Source organism: Callospermophilus lateralis, chromosome 1 (genome assembly GCF_048772815.1).
Source record: "Callospermophilus lateralis isolate mCalLat2 chromosome 1, mCalLat2.hap1, whole genome shotgun sequence".
NCBI lineage: Eukaryota > Metazoa > Chordata > Mammalia > Rodentia > Sciuridae > Callospermophilus > Callospermophilus lateralis.
Genome location: NC_135305.1, coordinates 157,895,418 through 157,916,951, shown reverse-complemented (window position 1 = coordinate 157,916,951; position 21,534 = coordinate 157,895,418). Strand labels below are relative to the sequence as shown.

The 21,534-nt window shown below is 45.9% G+C and overlaps 1 protein-coding gene across 1 annotated transcript in view; it reads right to left on the bottom strand.

Annotated features, from left to right (window-relative positions):
* Positions 1–14,184: 14,184 nt before the first annotated feature.
* Positions 14,185–21,534, bottom strand: part of Cfap251 (cilia and flagella associated protein 251) — a 66,577-nt gene continuing 59,227 nt past the window's right edge. The window contains exons 21-23 of the mRNA XM_076866625.2: positions 16,527–16,755; positions 15,694–15,795; positions 14,185–14,380 (exon numbers count right to left, since the gene is read on the bottom strand). Coding sequence (XP_076722740.2) covers positions 14,280–14,380; positions 15,694–15,795; positions 16,527–16,755 — 432 coding nt within the window. The 3' untranslated portion in view covers positions 14,185–14,279. The remainder of the gene's footprint in view (positions 14,381–15,693; positions 15,796–16,526; positions 16,756–21,534) is intronic.

The window sequence follows — 21,534 nt, the reverse complement described above, 5'->3', positions numbered from 1 at the left end:
GCCGCCGCGCGCCCGGGGCCCAGTGCGCAAGCGCCGGGCGGCAGCTGCACCGAGCAGGGGGAGCAGCGCCGCCGCGGCCGCCAGCAGTGCGGCCTCCGGGCGCCGCCAGCGCCGCCGCCGCCGCCGCCGCCCACCCAGGGGAGCCACCCGACCCCATTCCCGGGGGGCGCCTGGCGACCCCGACCCCCGGCACGCGGAGGGGGCGGGGACTCACTCGGAGGCCGCAGGTGCCGCGGGGACGGCAGTCTGGCTGGGTGGCCCGCCGCGGAGGGGGCGCATTCCTGGAGCCAGCTTGGCCAGTGCCCTGCCCGGGGTTTGTGGCAGCGGATGCAATAATGCAAGTTTCCTACGGTGCTCTTGACTTCTGAGAGTTGAAGGTGGCGATTCGGGACGCGAGGTGCACTTAGAAGAGTTGAGAGATACCGATCTCTCCTGACCCACTGCTCTGTTTAAAAATGAGCCAGGACGTCGCTCTGCATGCTACGCCCGTTTGGAAAACTAGGGTTCTAGGAGAGGTGCCTGGAACCTAATGATTATCATCATTGTCACAGGGATTCTTTTCCCCAGAGATAAGTTGCCCTGTCATAGATAAGGTGAGGGGGTCCTCGCTGGGGCTTGTCAGAGGACCGCAATTTAACCGTAAGTCGTTTCTGACAGAAGTACCAAGCTTAGACCAGGTGCTGCCACTGCACACATAACGGTAGAAGGTAAAATGGACTGGCCCGACCCACAAGGAGGACTTTTAAGGATCGTTCCATCTCTCCAGCCGCTAGGACGGAGCTCTGGAAGAATTTACAAGGGTCAGGAGAACCAAGTGCCATGTCTCTGTGTGCAGCTGCAGCTAAGCCTGGACCAGACTGGATGCCTGCCCAGATGGATGCTGGGAAAAGAGTGACCTAATGTGAGCAAGCCCTGTGCTGGAGATGAACTAACCCAACACCAGTCATTTCAGGGTAGGAAACTGAGTCTCAGGGAAGTTCAGGGTTGCAGCCATAAGCTGTAACCTATGACTCTCATTCATTCCAGTACCAATAAGTTTTCCCTGTGGTTTTGGTTTTGACAGAAATGGAGTGAGAGACCGTGGGCCTTTTCCTAGACATATCTTTTACCATTCTGAAATGCAAACTCCCAACATGAAAGTGAAGATAAGAACAATTACCTCAGAGAAGCATCCTGAGGATTTATGCGGGAAAAATTACCTGACAGCAGCCTGGTTCTGTGTGCTGTGTACTCCCAGTTACTCCAGAGGCTGAGGCAGGAGGATCACTTGAGCCCAGGAGTTGGAGACCAACCTGGGCAGCATAAGGAGACTCCATGTCAAGCAAACACAATAGTAACAGTGGGTCACAAATCAGAACTCTCATGCTGTTGGCCCTTTCACTGCATCTAGCCAACAGATATGTGCTTTGGGCCACAGAGAACTTTTAAAAATTATATTTCTGGACTCAGTGGTAGAGTGCCTGCCTAGCTTGCTTGGGTTCAATCCTTAGTGCCACAAAAATAAATAAAAAAGAAAAGAACAAATAAAAAATGGTATACAAATCAATAGTTGTAGAATATATATTTATTCATATTAGGTGGGTTTTGTTATATTGCCCAGGCTAGCCATGAACTCCTGGGCTTAGGGGATCTTCCACTTCACCCTCCCAGATAGTTGGGACTATAGGTGTGTGTCACTGCACTCAGATATATTTGATTTAAAATAAGACACCATGTCAAAAATATAAATACTATTTGATGAATTGATCAATGCATGTATCCACACAATGGAATATCAGTCACTCAAGGGAATGAATACATGCTAAAAAAAAGTCCTGACATGCTAAAACATGCTAACTGAAATCAGGGTACACAAGGACAAAGATGGTATGATTCCAGTTATGTGAGTTATCTAGAACAGGCAGTCCACAAAGATAGCAGGTTGGTGGTTGGCAGGAACTGAGGAGAGGGGGTGACGCACAGTGACAACTAATGGGCATGGGGTTTCCGTTTAGGATGATGCAAAAATTCTGAAACTAGATAGAGGTGACAATTGCATCACATTGTGCATGTCTTAAGTGTCACTGCATTGTACATTTTAAAATGCTTACAACAGGCAGTTTGATGTTACAAGTATTTCACAATCATAAAAAGAAATCCAAGCCAGGCCCTGTGGAGACACACAGCTATAATCCCAGCTATTCAAGAGACTGAGGCAGGAGAACTACACATTCCAGGTTGGACTCTGCCTCAAAATAAAGTAAAAAGTGCTGAGGGTATAGCTCAGTGGTACAGTGCTTACCTAGCATGCGTGAGGCCCTCAGCTCAACCTTTGAATCTGTAAAAAAAGAAATCCAAATATCCAGCTTCTCTTGAGACTTCTAGATCCACACACAGGGCCTCAAGTGCCACAGGGCACCAATCAGCTGGACGTGAGGAGCTCTGTGCCCTACAGATAAAGCTGTCCCAGTCACCAGAGTGCTTATCCAGCCACTTGACTCATCTCTGGTACCTGTATGACCCCTGAAAGTGTTTGTGTTCTTGATCCCTGAGTAAACCATACAGCTTCTACAAATGTTCTTTATAAACGTAGTTTGTCAATTTTTACAGTTTCTGTAAAAATTGTTTTACACTTTATAGTTTCTGACCATGAGATATTTCAAATTATTTTTTCAACAAAGCATACAGTTGTTTTATATCTGGTGACCAATGATTCTAATATTTTGAAGTATCTGAGGATCTGTTTTTGCTAGTTCTTGCTCATGGTGTCATATTTCCTTGTTATATGCCTGATTATCTTTGACTATGCTAGATACTGTATTTATTTATTTATCTATCTATTTATTTATTTATTATGTGGTACTAGGGATCAAACCTAGGGCATCCCGTATGTTCAAGCCCTCTACCAACCTCAGCTCCCTTTTAAATTTTATTTTGAGACAGGGTCTCACTAAATTGTCCAGGCTGGTCTGGAGCTTGTGATCCTCCTGCCTCAGCCTCCCAAGTAGCTAGGATTACAGGTATGGTGAAATACCACCACTCCTAGCTTGGACACTGTATTTTAAAATTTATTTATAGGGATAATTTGAGGCCTTCCTCCAGAGATGATTGATATCTGTTTCTGCCAGGCTCCTGAGGTCACTGCTAATGTGGGACTACAAAAATCCAAGGTCAGGGCTTGTGGTTCCCTGACCACCCAGCTGATGCAAGTGCAGCCTGTGCAATGGCGGAGACTGGTTCACAGACAGTCCTCTGAGGGTGGCATCTATAATGTGCTGTAGCTGACTTATGGGCTTGAGCTTCTGAGCTCTGTGTCCAGGGACTTTAGGTTGAGAATTTGAAATCATCCACAGTGGGAATATTTACACTTCAGAAATTGTAACACTGTATACATCAGGACCCTTCTTCCCCAACCCTACCCAGAGCTGATTGTTGAACATTTGCCAGCTTATCACACACTGGGGAAACCTGACTGAGGGAGGTGGCTCCCAAATTATTATGGAGGGATTTCCCACTGGGTGTGGGCCCCAGGTTGTAATTTTCTGGCCTCTCACCCCACAAAACAGTCAAGTTCAAATATGCTAGGGTTGGCAAATATTTGCAGGGTAAACATGGCTTCCTTGCTGGATTATTTTTTAGCATTATCCCCTCATTTTGGCCTATTAAATTCTTACTATTTTGTCAGTACATGGTGGCTTTTAGCATGTTTTCAAATGTTCTTCCTAGCTGTTTAGTTACTCTCACCTTGAGAGTTACTCTGAGCAACTATTTGCCAGAAACTAGGATTCAAACCGTCTTATGAAAGTTAATATTCTAGACATGTTAAGAGCAAAAGATGCTGGGCATAGTGGCACACACCTGTAATCCCAGGTACTTAGGAGGCTAAGGCATGAGGATGGTGAGTTCCAGCCCAGTCTGGGAAATTTATGAGACCTTGTCTCAAAATAAAAGATAAAAAGTGCTAAGGATGTAGTTCAGTGGTAGAGGGCTCCTGGGTTCAAACCCCAGTAAAAAAAAAAAAAAAAAAAGTAAAAGATGATTCCAAAGTTACAAAAGTGTGTTTAGTTAAACAGCTTAAACTCTCACCTCATCTGTAAAATGGGAATGAAAATAATCACACCTACCTCATAGGGTTGTTATGAAGATTAAACACAATATTTGTCAAGCACTTGGAACAGCGTGGGCACAAGTAGAGCTAAATTCAGGACCTGTGTGATTGCCAGAATTAGGAAGGCCCACACTAGAGTCTGAAGTCAAACTACTCTCCTAGCCTGGGTTGCTAAATTCAACTCTTATTCCACTTCTGCCATTGAGCGTTCTTCTGGGTGGAGGCTGGAGCACCGCTGTGGGGTGGAGGAGGTTTCCATCTCTGGAGTAGAGATGTGTAATTGGGAGGATACTGCAGGCCCAGCTTTGGGGCTTCTCTGCAGCCTAGCAACTTGCAACAGCAGCAGCAATGTCTCTTTCATAAACAGAGGTGCTCTATGGCTCTGGGAGAAGGTCATTAGCCAGGCCTAGCAAGGGGGAAGAGTGTGCAGAGAAAGCTCCAACCACAAAGTGGAATAGAGTCCCTTCCTTTGAGAAAGGGGCAGAAAGATGAAATAGACCATCCAGGCCACTCCCCACTTTTTTTTTTTTTTTAATATCAAGGATTGAACCCAGGGGTACTTAACTGAACCACATCCCCAGCCCTTTTTATTGTTTATTTTGACACAGGGTCTTACTAAGTTGCTTAGGAGTTGCTTAGGGCCTCACTAGATTGCTGATGTTGATTTTGAACTTCAGATCCTCCTGCCTCAGCCCACTGGGATTATAGGCGTGTGCCACCATGCCCAGCGACACCTCCCTCTATTAGGAAAAAAATAAATAAAAGCTAAAATCAAGTAGTCACATGGCCAGTTAGCAGAGATATGGCCAGAACCAAGCTCTACCCATAGTGTGGTCCCTGGAACTTCCCCATTCCGTAAGCACTATAGTGTTGACCGTTTGAAATTAGTCACTGTGGGGCCAGGTGCAGGCCTGCAAATTGCAGCAGCAAGTTGGAGACTGAGGCAGGAGGATCACAAATTCCAGGTCCACCTGGGCAAATTAACAAGATCCTGTCTCAAAAATCAAAAAAGGGTGGGGATGTAGCTCAGTGGTAGAGCATGTGCTTAGCATGTGTGAAGCCCTGGGTTCAAGTCCCAGCATCAAAAAGCAAAACAAAAACCAAAAGAGATAGTAGACAGGAAGGGCTTTGAACGACGAATGTGTTCGAAGATGAGGTAATGTCACCCAAATGCTCCTCTAACATTGAGTGATTAAATACAGAAAGTCTGGTCCTGACCCAGTAAAGCTAGAATCCCTCCACCACCAGGCCTGGTAAGCTCTCAGGTCAGGAATCTAGGAGCTGCCTGCATCTCTCTCCCTTACTCTCCACATGTGCAGGTGTTTAGACTCTCCAGCACACAAATGCCCTTCCTAGTTCTGGGTGAGCCTTTGGCAATGGGGACAAGCCACACTACAGAGCTAAAGGGTCCCATGTGTATTTTCACCCAGGGATGGCTATGGTTGGACGTCTAGCTAGTTGATTTTATTTTTCCAGTATTAGGAATTGAAATTAGGGGTGCTCTACCACTCAGCTACATCCCCAGCCCTTGTAATTGTTCATTTTGAGACAGGGTCTCGTGGAGTTACCCAGGCTGGCTTTGAACTTGCAATTCTTCTGCCTCCGCTTCCTGAGTAACTGGGGTTACAGGTGTGCATCACCATACCCAGCTAACCAGTTTTTTTTTTTTTTTTTAATGCTGGGGATTGAACCTAGGGGCACCTACCACTGAGCTACATCCCCAGCCCTTTTTACTTTTATTTTGAGACAGAGTTCTGCTAACCTGATTAGAGTCTTGTTAAATTTCCGAGGCTGGTCTCCAACTTTCAATTGTCCTACCTCAGCTTCCCAAGTCTCTGGGATTACAGATGCCCAGCTGCTAGTTGATTTTTTAAAGTAACAGTTTTATTAAGTACTTCATAAAGTGTATCCTTTTAAATTATGTAATTTGGTGGTTTTTAGTGTATTCACAGAGTTATACAATCATCATCAACAGCAATTTTAGAGCATTTTCATAATTCATCAATGAAACCTTGTACCCATTAAGCAGTCACTCACCTTCTCCCTCCCTTCAAGCCCTTGTCAACCAAAAATCTACTTTCTGTCTCTCTCTTGGATTGTGTTAGCTTTCTGTCACTGTGACAAAATACCTGACATAAACAACTTAAAAAAAGGGAAGTTTTACTTAGTTCACAGTTTCAGTCCACAGTCACTTGGCCCCATTGCTATTGTGTCTGTAATGAGTTAGCACATCATGGTGGAAGCACGTGGCAGAGGAAAACCTGTTCCCCTCATGGTGGCCAGGAAGCAAAGGAGAAAGAAAGGAAGGAGCTGGGTTCCCAATATCATTTTCAAGGGCATGTCTCCGTGACCTCACTTCCCCCACTAGGCTTCACCTTCTAAAGGTTCCACCACTTCTCAGAAGCGCCATAGGCTGGTGACCAAGCCTTTACCACGTGGTCTTGGGGAATGATCCAGATCCAAACTGTAGCCTAGATGTTCCATATAAATGGGATCACCTGTGTGGCCTCCTGCATCTGACTGCCTTCACTTAGCATGTTTTCAAGCTCATCCATGTTGCAGCACGTACCATTTCTTCATTTCTTTTCACGGCTGCGTGATATTCCATTATACAGACACACCACAGTTTATCTTTCCATTCGTTGATGGACATTATGGCTATTATGGACATTTTGGCTATTATGAATAACGCTCTTGTCAACATTAATGTACAGGTTTCTGTGTGAATGTGTATTTCCTTTCTCTTGGCTGCATACCTAGGGAATGGAATTGCTGGATCATATGGCGATTCTGTTTAACATTTTGAGCATCTGCCAAACTGCTTTCCAAAGTGTCATCATTTCACATTCCCAGCAGCAAGAAATGAGAGGCTTCCAACTTTCCCACATTGTCGTTAACACTTATTATTGTCAGTCTTTTTTATTTAGCCATCCTGGTGGAGGTGAAGTGATTTTGATTTTCGTTTTCATTTTTGAGGGAATGTAGGGGCCATGGAGAAGGGACTCTCCACTAGGGAGACAGAAGTGGCCACTGGGGAGCCTAAGGGGACTGGAGGGTTGAGTGCATATGGAGCGGGTACTATTGCCACCCCAGGCTTCTCTGGCTCCTGCCCATTAGAGAGCTTATCTCTTTAGACTCTCCACTGAATCTTTGAGCGACCTGATAGTCTTCAAATAAAGCCCCTTTCCACTTGAGCTAATCAGAGCCAACTTCTATTACAGCCAACCAAAGATTATGATCAATATCACATTTAAGCTGCCTCTTCATCTTCATTAGTCTTACTCTTCCCAAATGCTACTTCTCCTGCTGCAATCCTTGCCTTCCCCTGAACTACAAAATAGATTCTTCACTATTTCCCGCTTTCCCCCGCCAGCCCCCACAAGCCCATCACCTAGCCTTTACCCCTAAGATACATATTTGATCCTCATCTCCCCCTTCACTTGAATCCAGTTTAACCTCCTTGATTTAGTTCTTCAGGACATCCATAATGTAACCACTGGTTCCACTGGTTTGCTCCTTGGGCACCCCTCAGATTGGCTTGGGATGCCTCAAATATCTCTTATTCCCTCCCATCCTCACTCCTTCATTTCTGTAATTTCTCCTCTCCCGTCTGTGATCTTCTCCTCTTCCCTACCCCACCAGCTCTGTCCCTGTATCATATTGCAAGATACTGTAGTGATGATTGACAGGCCTTCTTCCCTTTCTACAATGTAACCTTCCAAAGTCAAGGACCATGCTCTGTGTCACATTGTATCTCAGGGTTCAGCACACCAAGCAGCACACAGACAGCTGACACTCAGTCACTCTTCGGGTATCTGTAGACCACAAGTTATTGCCATCTTGTCATTTCTCCTAGCACAAAGAGGTAGAGGTGACCAACAGGACCTTGGGGGGCCGGGTAAGCTGCAGGCATCTGTTGAAGTTGCACCTGGCAATCACCAGTGACTCTGACCTGATACACACCTACTGAGAAAACTGCTGTTGATTCCGTTTTCAAAAAATGCTGTGGCTGGGGTGTAGCTCAGCATAGAGAATGTATTTAGCACACGTGGAGCCTAAGTTTGGTCCCAGCACGCCCACCTCACATATAGCTGCAGTCCCAGGGAAACTCAGAGGGGTGAAAAGACATCCCCTCAAGGACATTAGGCACATGCCTGGGACTGAAACAAAATGGGAGCTCCTTTACCTTCGGCCAGCATGTTAGTCAGTTTTTCATCAAAATACCTGACAATGACAACTTTTAGAAGAGGAGAAGTTTATTTTGACTCATGGTTGCTGAGGTTGAGTCTGTGGTGGGGCGACTCCTTTGCTCTGGGCCCAAGGTGAGGTAGGAGGACATCATGGTGGGCGGGTGTGGTGGAGGAAGACTGCTCCACTCAAGGCAGCCAGGAAAGCGGAGAGAAAGGGGGAGGAGCCATAGGGAAGATGCACCCTTCCAGGGCATGCCCCTAGGGACCCACCTTCTCCAGCCTCACCCCACCTGCTTGCAGTTACCACCCAGTCAGTTCTTCAAACTAGGATGGGCCCATTACATTGCAGCCCCATAATCTAATCCTTTTGCCTCTGAACATGCCTGCACTAACACAGGAGCACTGGGGACACCTCCTATCCACACTGGAAGAACACACCAGACAGGGCTGGCACCGCCTGCAACTCATTTGTGGTATTTCCTGGGATTCTCTGAGTGACAGACAGCCTATCCCACATCAAGGCTCTTTGCCTATAAGAAAATGAGAATGGCCGGTTTTTCCTCTCAGAGAACTTGGCCGCCTCCTTTCTTGCTGCCCATTTCACACATGAAAAATTCAGACTCACGGGGAAGAAGCACACGGCGGGGGTGATGAAGGAAGCAGAGAGATTGGAGATCACTGTGGACCCTGTAGGCCGCCTCTGGAGCCTATGGAACCCCAACGTGAGGATCAGTGATTAGCACAAGCTCCCTGAGAGCTGGCCAGCCCTGTGCAATGCCCAGCAGCTGTGAGCGGACCATGAGTGAAGTCAGTTGCTCTTGGATGATAGATGAAGAAATGAGAGGAGCAGCGGCTGTCCCCGAGCAGGACGTGTGCCCCCTCCCCATCCTCTCTGGGTGTGACACCAGCATCTGTATCTGCTCAGCTCCAGAGCCTGGCCGGGGACCTGGGGGCCCAGAGCAAATACGCTGAGCCACGGCTGGGTGCCAAGCACGTCCATGATGTACGAATGGTTCATCAGGAGCCTGTGCGAGTTGTCGCAATTAAACTCAACCCACCCCCCTCACCAAGGAAAACACCCCAACTTGCTTAAAAGAGTGAGAATACACAAAAACAGATATCATGTTTATGGGGATGTGTTTTGTGGCTTCCAAACTATGAAAGTAGAATCCATGAGAAGAGGGGAGAGAGAGTGGTTTGACCCTTTCCTGTCAGGGAGATGTGGGTCCTGGGCCTCCCCATTGCCACCTCTTGGCACCACCAATTTCAAACTCTCAAGGAAAATGAGGTCACTGGTGGAAAGTGGTCTTACTTTTTTCAATTATTTTTCCTTTTCCACGGCACTGGGATTGAGGCAGGGCTTTGCATGTGCCAGGCAGCCCTCTCCCACTGCGTGAGACCCCAGCTGGACAATTATCTGCCTGGGCCTAAAGAGTCTCACCTGGGCGTGGAGAAACATCCATTGTGACTCAGCAAAGGCAAGGGCTGCCTTGGTGGAAGCACCCATTAAGGTCACATGGAAGGTACTGTGTCCACACGTCTTTTTGTTGTGGGTGCTGGGATTGAACCCAGGGCCTCCCACGTGCTGAGCACGCACTCTGGGTCCCCAGCTTCTCTGTATTATCTCTCTTTCTACCGTTTCCTTTTCTCCTCCCTCCTTTCGGTCCATCCTTTCTCTTTTCCTTCATATTTCTTCCGGCTGAGGTAGAGGAGGGTGGTCACATGACATTGAGTAGGTGGCAAGGTGCCCTTGACTCCCAGGGCCCTGTGTCTGTTTGTGACAGTCAATTGTGAAACAGCTGCACATGGGGGAACTGCGGGCCAAATCCCTAAAGGACATGATCAAGCAGAAAACACCAGGCTGGTTCAGCCTGAGGACACGTGCTTAGAGGGGGACCCTTTTGGTTTGCATCACCTTGAAGCCCACAAAGGCCAGGTTTGTGCAGAACAGGCAGCGAGGGGGGCTGTGGCGTCAGCTTTTTCTGGAGTGTTTGCAGGAGAGCAAAGGCATGGGAAGAGGTGGAGAAGAATCTGGGGGAACTGAGTTAGAAAAGTGGCACAGATTTCACCCTTCTTATTTTGGAATTATTTGATTTTACTTTATTTATTTTGCTGTACTGGGAATTGAACCCAGGGGCCCTCTACTACTGAGTTACTTCCCCAGTTCTTTTATTGCTTATTGTGAGACAGGGGGATGCTAAGTGGCCCAGGCTGGCCTGGAAGCTTCGACCTGTCTGCCTCAGTCTCCTGAGATTACAGGTGTGCGCCACGGTACTCAGCTTTGGAGTACTTTTAGATTTCCAGAAAAGTGCCAAGATAGCACAGCATTCCCACCTGCCCTCCGCCAACTCCCCCAAGGTGAACAGGTCTCACAGAAACATGGTGCATTTACCAAAACCAAGAAATCAACACCAGTGCAGATCTGCATTTCACTGGTTTTCCCAACCATGTCCTTTCTCTGTTTCAGGAACAGATCTGGGTTCCCAGGTTATGTTTAGCTGTCATATTGTCCTTACAAGTTCTCAATCTTTTATCTTCATCATAACCTTGACACTTTTTTTAAAAGAAATCTTATTTTTTAGTTGTAGTTGCCACAATACCTTTATTCTACTTATTTATTTTTATGTGGTGCTGAGGCTTGAACCCAGGGCCTCACACATGCTAGGCTAGTGCTCGACCGCTGAGCCACAACCCCAGCCCTGACCTTGACACTTTTTGAAGAGTAGAGGTCAGATATTTTACACAAATTTATTGTATTTGTAAAAATCTGTCAGAGGGCACGAGTGGGTGAATTACAGCTTCTGGGACAAATCCGGGCTGTGGTCTGGTTTTGTGCGGCCCTCAAGCTAAGAATGGCTTTCACATTTTTAAAGTGGTTGAAAAATCTAGCTGTTGGTGGTGGCACACATCTGTAATTTGAACAACTTAGGAGGCTGAGGTAGAGGGATCACAACTTTGAGGCCAGCCTCAGAAATTCAACAAGCTCTTGTCAGAAAGTTCTGGGGGGTTCTGAGGATGTAGCTCAGTGAGGGAGTGCCCCTGGGTTCAATCCCCAGTACTGCAAAACTAAAACCAACAAAAAACCTTTAATAAATCCAAAGAAGCATATGTCATGATACATGGTAATCATCATGAAATCCAAATTTCAGTGACCATAAATAAAGCTGGATTGGAAAGCAGCCACAGTTACTCTTTCCTGTAGTATCTAAGTGACATTTGTGCCATGACTGCAGGACTAGGAAGTTGTGACAGAGATCATTTGACCCAAAGAGCCTCAATATTGACTCTCAAGCCCCTTATAGAGAGCTTGCCAATCCTGGTGCAGAGGGCCCTGTGAGGACCTGAAATTCACTTTGATTCAAAAGCTAAGTCAACTGTTTAAAGAGAACTGAAGTTTCAAGTTCACTCATGTAATGATTTCAGAGGAACTTACTCAGGGCCCATGGTCAAAACTAGGAGAGACCCTAGTTTGAGCAGATGTGAAGCAATGCTCAAACTCGGGAGCTGGGAGAGGTTAATTCTCTCCAAATGTCTTCCCCGCTCTCCAGAACAGTCTCTGCCTGTGATAAGAATAGCTGCTGTCAGATTTGGAGCACTACCCTGTGCCAGTATTGCTTTATTTGCACTGTCTCTTTTAATCCTCACAACCACCCAGGAGTTGTTCAGGAGGAAACTGAGGTTGAAGGGCTCAGCCACCCGCACGGCACACAGGGAGCCATGAAGGACACAGAACAGCCGAGTCTGCGAGTCTGCAAGTTGGCAGCCTCCACAGTGGCCACCCTCCAGAGGGGCCTGGGGTGAGGGGAGAGGCCTGGGGCTGGGGGAGGCTCTCAGTGCTTATGGAAGGCCACTGCTAGTCCCCTTGTTCCTGACCTTCAAGTAACAACTACCCAGAGGCCCTGCTGTCAACAGTGGTCACTTTATAAAAACATCACAATGTGCTTTTGGGTGGTATTAGTGGTTGGTCCCTAAGTCTTGATACACAAGCTCAGTGACACTGTCTTTTGTCTCTTTGTTGTCCCCTGCTGTTGTTCCCGCTCTGCCATTCCCGTTGTTGGAGACTCTGAGCTCTCTGTGCTGCCCATCCCTTCCCTTGGGCCAGGGTGCTGGTGCCTAGGCTCTTCTCTGAGGCTGGGCCTGCCTGGGGTGGAAAGTGCAGGGACCTTCAAGGGGTTAAAAGGGGACACTGTATAACTCCGTCTCTGTCAAAGAAGTCAAGAGGCAATAAAACCAAGGCCCCTGCTGATAGAGGTCTCAAGGTGGGAAGGGCCCTGCCAGGCTGGGCTGGGAATGCCACTGATACCCATCCTACAGTCGCAGCTATTTTGGCCTTCCTGGATGAACAAACATAACCAGGACTTCGCCCCCCTCCACCACGGCTAGATCAGCCCAGAAAGAGCATCGCAGCCTGGGTTTCACAGTGGTCCCAACTCTACCGGGTCCAACTGATCCCGGTCAGCTCTGCTCAAGACAGCTGTTCCAATATATGTAGTTGATAAGATCACAATGGAAGGGCACCAGATTTAATGAAAGAAGCCCCTGATTGGTGTCCATGCTTGTCCAATTCTGAATTATTTTTTAAAGAGAACAACAAGTCATTCATGAGTTTCCTGTTCCCTAAAACGTCCCCGGAAACTTTTTATCTGGCTTGGTAATATATCTCCTAAGTCCTTAGCAGCTGCAAAATTGATGTATAAAGCTTGTTTTTATTTTTGTGCTTTTTTAAAGAACAAAATGTAAACGAGGTTGCAGAGCCCTGGTGACATGCTCCAACAAGCGGGCGCCTACAGATCCTTGGCTCGCACCATCTGCCCCAAGGTCGCTGTGACACAGCCTGGTTTGGGGCAGATGGTTCCTTCCGTTCCATGTTCCAGGGTGTTCCAAAGACTCTCACTATGCCAAATTTCCAACTGGACACGAGGCAGTGAGAAGGCTCAACACAGGAAGTGGCGGTGGCTGCTGCTGGGTTTCTCTCCTGGGGACTGCTTCTTAGGAGAGTGGCACTTTATCTTGGTGCTGGTTTCTCTGGGAAGTGCGCAGGTTGGGGTGTGGGTGTGCTGGACCGAGCACTGGATGGAAGCACTGGACATGTCTGCCTGACCAAGGCCTCAGAAACAATGACAAAGCTCTAAGATCAGACCCTAATCTTCCTCTGCTTACACTGTGATGCTATGCTATTTCCGAGGCCAAAATACCACTGTGAACTTAGTGATGATATCCCCTATATGTCCTTGGAGCTGAGGAACTAGCCCCTGTCCAGAAGCCAAGCAGAGTGTGAGGTGGTGAAGCGACCACAACCTGCTGGTTAGTCTGCGGTGCAAGGGGAGATACTGGCCCGCAGGAGTGGGGCTGCATGGGGCTCTGGCCCAGGTGCAGCACCAGGGCTCCAGCTGCTTCTGTATTCCCTCTGGCAGTTGCCACCGGGGATAAGCATGGCCAGTGGTGCTCATCTTAACAGCCACACATAACTGCTTGGGTTTTTGCTGAGAAAAAGCCACAGTTGGTGACTCTCAGGAGCCCAGAGCACCCAGCACCTCCTCCCCAACTTCACAACAGGCAGAGCTGATCCATACTGAGTCACATTAGGCCAAGGGCCCAGGTGACACTCCAGGGGAAGGGAATAGGGCCACTGACTATCATTTCCCTGGACCACTCATGTCAACAGGAAGGTCTCTTGCTGGCTGAGACCCACTGTATCCTATGCAAACCCGTCCAGGAAGACTGCCTTAGATGAGGCACGAAGACAGTCCCGGGTGTCCAGCCGCCATGTACACCCAGCTGCTAGTGCTGTTCTTGTCCCCACCCACTTTTCTATTTCAGAAACACTGGAATGTCCAACTTAGCAAATTCCAAAGCTTAAAAGAAATTTTCTTTTAATGTCTAAATGTTCTGAAGATTAGAGTGGGGGTAGGGAAACAAACGCAGAAAAAGTAATGCTTCTTGGAAAATGCACGCACAAGTCCTTTGTGCTTCAAACATTCCTCACAGCTTCACTGACCATATCATCCAGAATCCTCTGCAATGGTTAAGCCAAGAATTTCAGTCGCAAATATTTCCGCAGTGATTTCGTCTGGAAGTTCTTCTTTGAGGCAAATTTTTGAGCCTGGCCAAACAAGAGGAGAAAACCAAATGCCTTCCACTAATGAGGCTTCTAAAACAGAGGACGTTCCAAAAACACAAGGGGAGACACCAAACAAGAGGAAGAGGTGCTCTGTGCTGTGGTTTGACTTTGACCCTTTGAAAACCACTGGGTGGAAACCAGTTCAAATCTCTCCTTTATCCAAATCTCTGCAATCTTTGCTAGAAACTCTTGACCATCATTGACTGTTTCAAGATTGCTAGAAACAAAAGGTAAATATCTAATGATCGGGAAAGCCATGTTCTGAGATCCAAAGTACACAAAGGAATGGGTAGCCAACAGATACCGAATTCCAGAATTTTCTGAGTTCAGGAACTTTGTTAAATTAGATTCTGGGAGAGGGGGGCTGGGGTTGTGGCTCAGTGGTAGAGCACTCGCCTAGCATGCATGAGGCACTGGGTTCAAACCTCAGCACCACATAAATGTAAAATAAATATACTGTATCCACCTAAAACTTAAGAATAAATATTTTTAAAAAATTTAGATTCTGGGAATGGACAATAAAAGAAGGAGTGGAATTAGGGAGACAGGCAGGGAAACTTTGTCACAGTAGGTAGCAGCCCTGACCACTGGGGCGTGTTGTTGGAGACATTCCAGCCCAAGAAGGCCCAGAAGGGCTGTTTGGATTGGTTCCTCCTGAGCTTAAGTTCAAGCAGCATTTCAGGCTAGTGGACTAAAAGGAGAGGGTGGAGAATCGGGGAAGGCCAAGAAGGAGGATCTCATTTACTTATTTATTTATGTACTTGTTAATTTATTTTCTGAGTGCTGGGGGAGCAAGCTCTAGTATGCCAGGTGACACTAGGCCAGGGCTCTACCATGGAGCTACACCCCAGCCCAGGACAGTTCCAAAGCACTCTAATGTTCTCACAGCTTGAAGCTGGGCTTGTGCCACCACCAAGCTGTCGTCTCTCCTTATCTGTGTCTCCCTGTCAATAGTCTTGTCTTGAAGCCGTTGCCACACTGCACCCTCTACTAGTGGCTGGTGTTCACCCGCTTAACGCAGAAACCCTTGACTAATGGGATGAAGAACAGGTCGGTGAACTAAAGGGAAGAGCAAGGCCAGGAGACACAAAAGGACAGCAGAGGGCAGGGGCAGCCAGAGCCCTTGCACACGGCTCCTCATAATTTATTCAGGTGGGACTCCTAGCAGGCTGACTTTGTGGAGTGCACAGTCTTAAGGAGAGTGGCTTGCGCCAGTCAGGAGAGATAAACACACTTAAGTCTACAACAAATTAGTAAGTCACGGCTGCATGCCCAGACAGAGCCAGCCCCAGTACCTTTGACAGACGAGGCCGCAGGCTCCGATTTCCACCCCTCAGGATTCAGGCCAAACAGTGTGGCAAAGCAGTCATGCATCTCCTCCTCTGTCATGTGCTCACCTGGGTGTCAAAGAGCAAAAAGAGGCTTTTCAGCTTTGGGGGCCAAGCACAAGATCCGAGTTTGGGATCATCAAGCCAAAGGTCTCAGCTTCCATTCTTTAAGGTTCAGTTATTCTGCTATTCCCTTCTCTTTACACACAAAACACTTAGGAGAGTCCCATTCACCGTCAGAGCACTTCCTCAAGTGATGTTAAAAGTGTGCTCCCATCAGGGAGATATGCTGGGGCTTGTAGAGAGAAATAAGGCAACTTGCAGAGAGACTGCCCAGCTTTATCTTCAAGTTCCCTTCACCAGAACCCCCCAATTAGACTCACAGGAACCTCCCCTTCCTCCGAAAGAAAGCTGACTTGACCCCCCCACATAAAATAATGTGGAAGACAGCAGGTAAACATAAAAGCTTACTTTGGCGCAGTTTTATTTCCCGAATATATCCCAATCTGATGCTAGCCCTATGAGAGTGATAAGCTGGCATTTGAATCCCCATTTTATAAGTGAGGATGATGAAATTGGCAGTTTCTGGAGGCTGGGACATGAACCATGTAGGGTCCCTCCCCTCACCCCACACTTGCTGAACATGGAATACAGTCGCAGCATCCTTCATGGTTGAAAGGCTCTCAAATTACTATTCTTTCATGATGGATGGAGATCCCAGGGGTCTGTCTCACCTAGGTTGGTTCTCCCTACTTAGAAAAACCCAAGGATGTTACCAGAGACCCCCTTCATGTATCTACCTTTAGTTAGGAGCAGTTCCAGGAAATCTTCTCTCTGAATAGCCTTTTCTCCTTTGGAATTGGTATAACCAAGAACTTTAAAGCTCTCCTGGATGCCACTCATGGTGTTACCGAAAGGCGGCCTGTGGTTAAGGTAAATTTTGAAGAAATCTGGTAGATTGATCTTGTCAATTAGCTTTCCAGTGTCCACGTATTTACTAAACTTGATTTCATTAAACATGTCATCAATCTAGGGAAGAAATTTAAGAAAAAAAGATCATGGTAAACAGGAAAGACACTTTGTTGTTATACTTCTAAAAACTGGAAAGGAAGAGACTGATATTCACAGTCAACTTGGAACAAGTCAGTTAGGGTAAAATTGTGCCCCCCAGAAAGATATGTTGAAGTCCTAACCTTCAGGACCTTATTGGAAATACAGGTTTTGCATATGTGATTAGTAAGAAGAGCTCATTCAGACACTATGGCACACGCCTGTAATCCCAGCTACTTGGGAGGCTGAGGCAGGAGGATCATAAGTTGGTAGCCAGTCCGGGCAACTAAGTGAGACTCTTTCCTAAAATAAAAAATACAAAGGCCTGGGGTGTATGTAATTCAGTGGTGGAACACTCCCGTACACACACAGATGCACAAACATGAGGTCACTCTGGAGTAGGCAAGGAACACCCAGGGTGGTCCTGTGAGGCAGAGACTGGACTGGGAAAGCTTTACGCCAAGGAATTGCAAGGGCTTCAAGCAACCACTAGAAACTAGAAAGGGCAAAGAAGGATTCTCCCCGAGGGTTTCCCAGGGAAGAGTGTGGCCCTGCCGAAACCTTGATTTGGGATTCTGAGAGAATAATCAATTTCTGTTGTCTTAGCAGGCACTGGGCCCTGGGTTCAATTCTCAGCACCCAAATTAATTAATTAAAATCTCTATTGTTTTAAGCCACCCGTTTGTGGTACTCTACTAGTGCTGCCCTAGCCCCATCAGGCTTGTCAATACTGCAAGGACCGGCAGGAGCGCTTTTTCACTCCTTTCAACTAAGGATCTCATGCTCTATCAACTACTTCCTTGCCTTGGGAAGCAGACAGTAGTCTTATTTTAAAATTAGAATCCTCAATAAATTGGAAATGAGTTTAGTTGAATAAGCCAATAATTCAGTAGGGAGCTCAATTATAGGACCCCATCCCTAGTAAACTTAAGACAAATAATTGCTCCACAATTCCCTTTTCATCACTTTTCTAATTTTACTGTGCAATATTTTATGTATACAATAGATTATATGTAACATATGTGTAACTTACATGGTGTGATTTTTTTAGAACGAACACCTATAGAGCTGTTAGTCATAGAAAGGGTCAATAAAATTGACAAATATTAGCCAAATTAACCAAGAAAAAAGAGAAAAGGATGGAAGAAGATGATATTATTACTGATTCTACAGAAATAAAAATAAGCCTAAGGGAACAGGATGGACAACCGGGTGTTCACAAATTAGAGAACTGAGATGAAATGAATAAAGGCCTAGAAAGATACAAATGACCAAAACTTACTCAAGAAGAAACCATACCATTGAATAGACCTACAGCAAGAGACTGCATTAATTTTTTAATTCTCCACAAAGAAAAGTCAAGGGCCAGATAGCTTCACTGGTTTCCACCAAATATTTATAGACGAATATCAACTTTTCTACAAACTCTCCCCCAAAATAAAAGGGACTACTTTCCAATTCATTCCATAATGGACAGTATTACCCTGAAACCAAATATAGAGCAAATACTTCACAAGAAAAGAAAACCATAGGCCAAAATCTCTTATGATTTTAGATGCAAACATTCTCAATGGAACACAAGCACACTGAACCTAGCAACATATAAAAACAACTATGTACCAGGACCACGTAGGGTTTATCCCAAGAATGCAAAATTGGTTTAAGATTTGAATCCCAAAGTAATGTTAAACATGATTATTAATAGAATAAAGGACAAAAAAATCATATGATTTTTTTTAAGAGAGAGTGAGAGAGGAGAGAGAGAGAGAGAGAGAGAGAGAGAGAATTTTTTTAATATTTATTTTTTAGTTATTGGCGGGCACAACATCTTTGTTTGTACGTGGTGCTGAGAATCGAACCCGGGCCACACGCATGCACGGCGAGCGCGCTACCACTTGAGCCACATCCCCAGCCCGTCATATGATGTTTTCATTAAGTGCAGGAAAGAGCATTTGACAAAAACTCTAATGTTTCACATCATAGAAACACTCCACACACAAGGCTCAGGACAATTCCTCAGCTGGTAATGGGCAGGTGTGAAAACCTCATAGCTAAACTGTCCCCCTAGGACAAGACAAAAGAAAGATGCTTGCTCGCACCACTTTTACTCAACACTTTACTGAAGGTTCTAGCCAAGGAAATTACCTGGAAGGCGGGGCAGGAGAAAAGAGATAAAAAGTACCAGATTTGAAAGGAAGAAGTAAAGCTATTTCTATGCAGCTGACATGATCTTGTACATACAAAATTCTAAGGAACCCACTAGAATCTACCAGAACTGTTAACTAAGTTCAGCAACTTTACAGGGTATGAGGTCAATATGTGAAAATCATGTGTTTTTCTACACACTAGCAACAAACACCACAAAAATGAAAGAAAATAATACCATTTCTAATAGCATTCAAAAGAATAAATAGGAATAAATTCAACAAAAGAAACAATGCACTTGTGCTCTGAAAAACTCCAGAATATTATTGAAAGAAGTTAAAGAAAACCTAAAGAAGGGGAAAGACTTCCCGTATTCAGGGCTTAGAAGATTTAATACTGTTAAGGTGATGAGACTCTACAAATTGATTTATGCATTCAGCAGAATCTCTATCAAAATGCCATCTGGCTCCCTCCCCCACAGAAATTGGCAAGCTGATCCTAAAATTCAAATTGCAAGGTACCAAGTATAGTCAAAAACAACCTTGAAAAAGAACAAAGCTGAAGGACTCATACTTCCCAATTTTGAAACTTATGACAAAGCTTCAGAAATCAAGACACAGCATGACAGACAGACGTGAGGTTCAATGAAATGGAATTAGAAGTCCAGAAATAAATCCTCACCTTCATTATCAATTGATTTTTGACAAGGGCAGCATGTCAATTCACTAGGCAAAAATAGTCTTTTCTACAAATGGTGCTGAGACAACACGATGACCACACACAGAAATGAGCTCTAAATGCGTCAGGTCTAAATGTATAAGCCCAGACTATGAAACTCCTAAAGAAAACATCAGGGTGAATCTTTGGTTTAGTCAGAATTCACAGATGTGACACCAAAGCACAAAACAACCAAAGAAAAATGGAGAGAAAATTGAAGTCTACCAAAAATAAAAATATTTTTGCTTCCTAGGACACCATCAAGAAACCAAAATGACAATCCACAGAAAGGGAGACATGTGTAGATCAGATATGTGACAAGCAAGGGACTTGTAGCCAGTAAACACCAAGAACTCTTCAAACACAATAAAAAAAAAAAAAAAAGATGGACAAAACTAATAAGAAAGTGGGCAAATGATCTGAATAGACATTTCTCCAAGAAGACATATGAATGGTCAAGAGGCACATGGAAAGATGCTCACTTGTCATTAGCCACTAGGGAAATGCAAATTAAAACCACAGTGAGATGCCACTTCATATCTACCAGGATGGCTAAAATCAAAAAGACAGGCGTTGGCAAGCATGAGGAGAAGTGGGAACGCTGATGTGCTTCTGCTGAGAGCGTAACCTGGCACGGCTGCTGTGGAAACCAGTCTAGATGTTCCCCAGATGAAACATGGAGCCCCTGCGGGACCCTGGAATCCCTCTCCTGGTACATGCCTGGGAGAAACAAAAGCTTATGTTCACACGAAAATCTGGACACGAATATTCATATTCATAGCAGCATTGTCATAATGCTGGGCAATGGAAACAACCCAAATGTCTATCAACTGACAAATGAGAAATGAGAGGTGGCCCATGCGTGCATGGGGCATTATTCTGCCATAAAAAGGAATGAACCACAGATACCTGCTACAGCATAGACGAATCTTGAAAATATGCGTTATAAGAGATTACGCTGCTATCTGAAAGAAACCAGTCTCTCCCCCCACCCCCACTACTGTAGGAGTCCATTTACATGAAATACCCAGATTTGGTGAATCCATAGTGAAAGAAAGTAAAAGTGGTTGCCTATGGCTGGGGAGGAGGTTTGGAAGAAATGGGGAGTGACTAGTAATGGGTATGGGGTTTCCTTTTTGGAGGATGAAAATGTTATACAAGTGGATTGTGATGCTGTTCACACAACTGTGAATATGCTAAAACCCACTGAATTGCACATTTTAAAAGGTATGTGGTCCATGAATTCCATCTCAATATTTTTTTTTTCCAAGAAACCATCACCCAACTAAAGAAGAAAGTCACCAGTGCCTTGCATCTACTCAGGTGCCTCTTTCCCGGGGCCACCTCCCACCTCCTGCCCCACGAAACCATCCTTTGAATTTTCCATTTGCCACTCTCCACTGGTTGAGACAGCTTCATTCGTGAGCCCACATCCCCAGCCCACAGACTGCCTCCTTTTACTCTGAAGACCCTTGGATCATTGCAACCTGGCCACAGTTGCTGAGTGGCCCTGGAACCACCACAGCCTGCTAGCTCCCTTTGCTTCAGCAAGTTCACCTGCAGACATTTGTTGCTTAGACTCGCACATCTGCATGAAGCAAACAGAAAACATGACATTTTTCATTCCATCTGTGTGAGAAAAGAACTGTCAGATGCTGGCTGTCTGATCCCAAGAACTTTACGGTACTCTGCAGGGCTGCTTCGGCCTCCTTACCTTTTGATCAGGAATGCCACCTCCTCAGAGATAAACGCCATGCCTCCAGGCCTTAAGTGCCATTCTGATAAGGGTTTCATTTTGGCCATTAGCACAGGACACACAATTATGCCACCACCACCATCACTTGGGGGGCCCATGGCAACCCACCCAGGCCCACAGGAGGGACTTTTTTTTTTTTT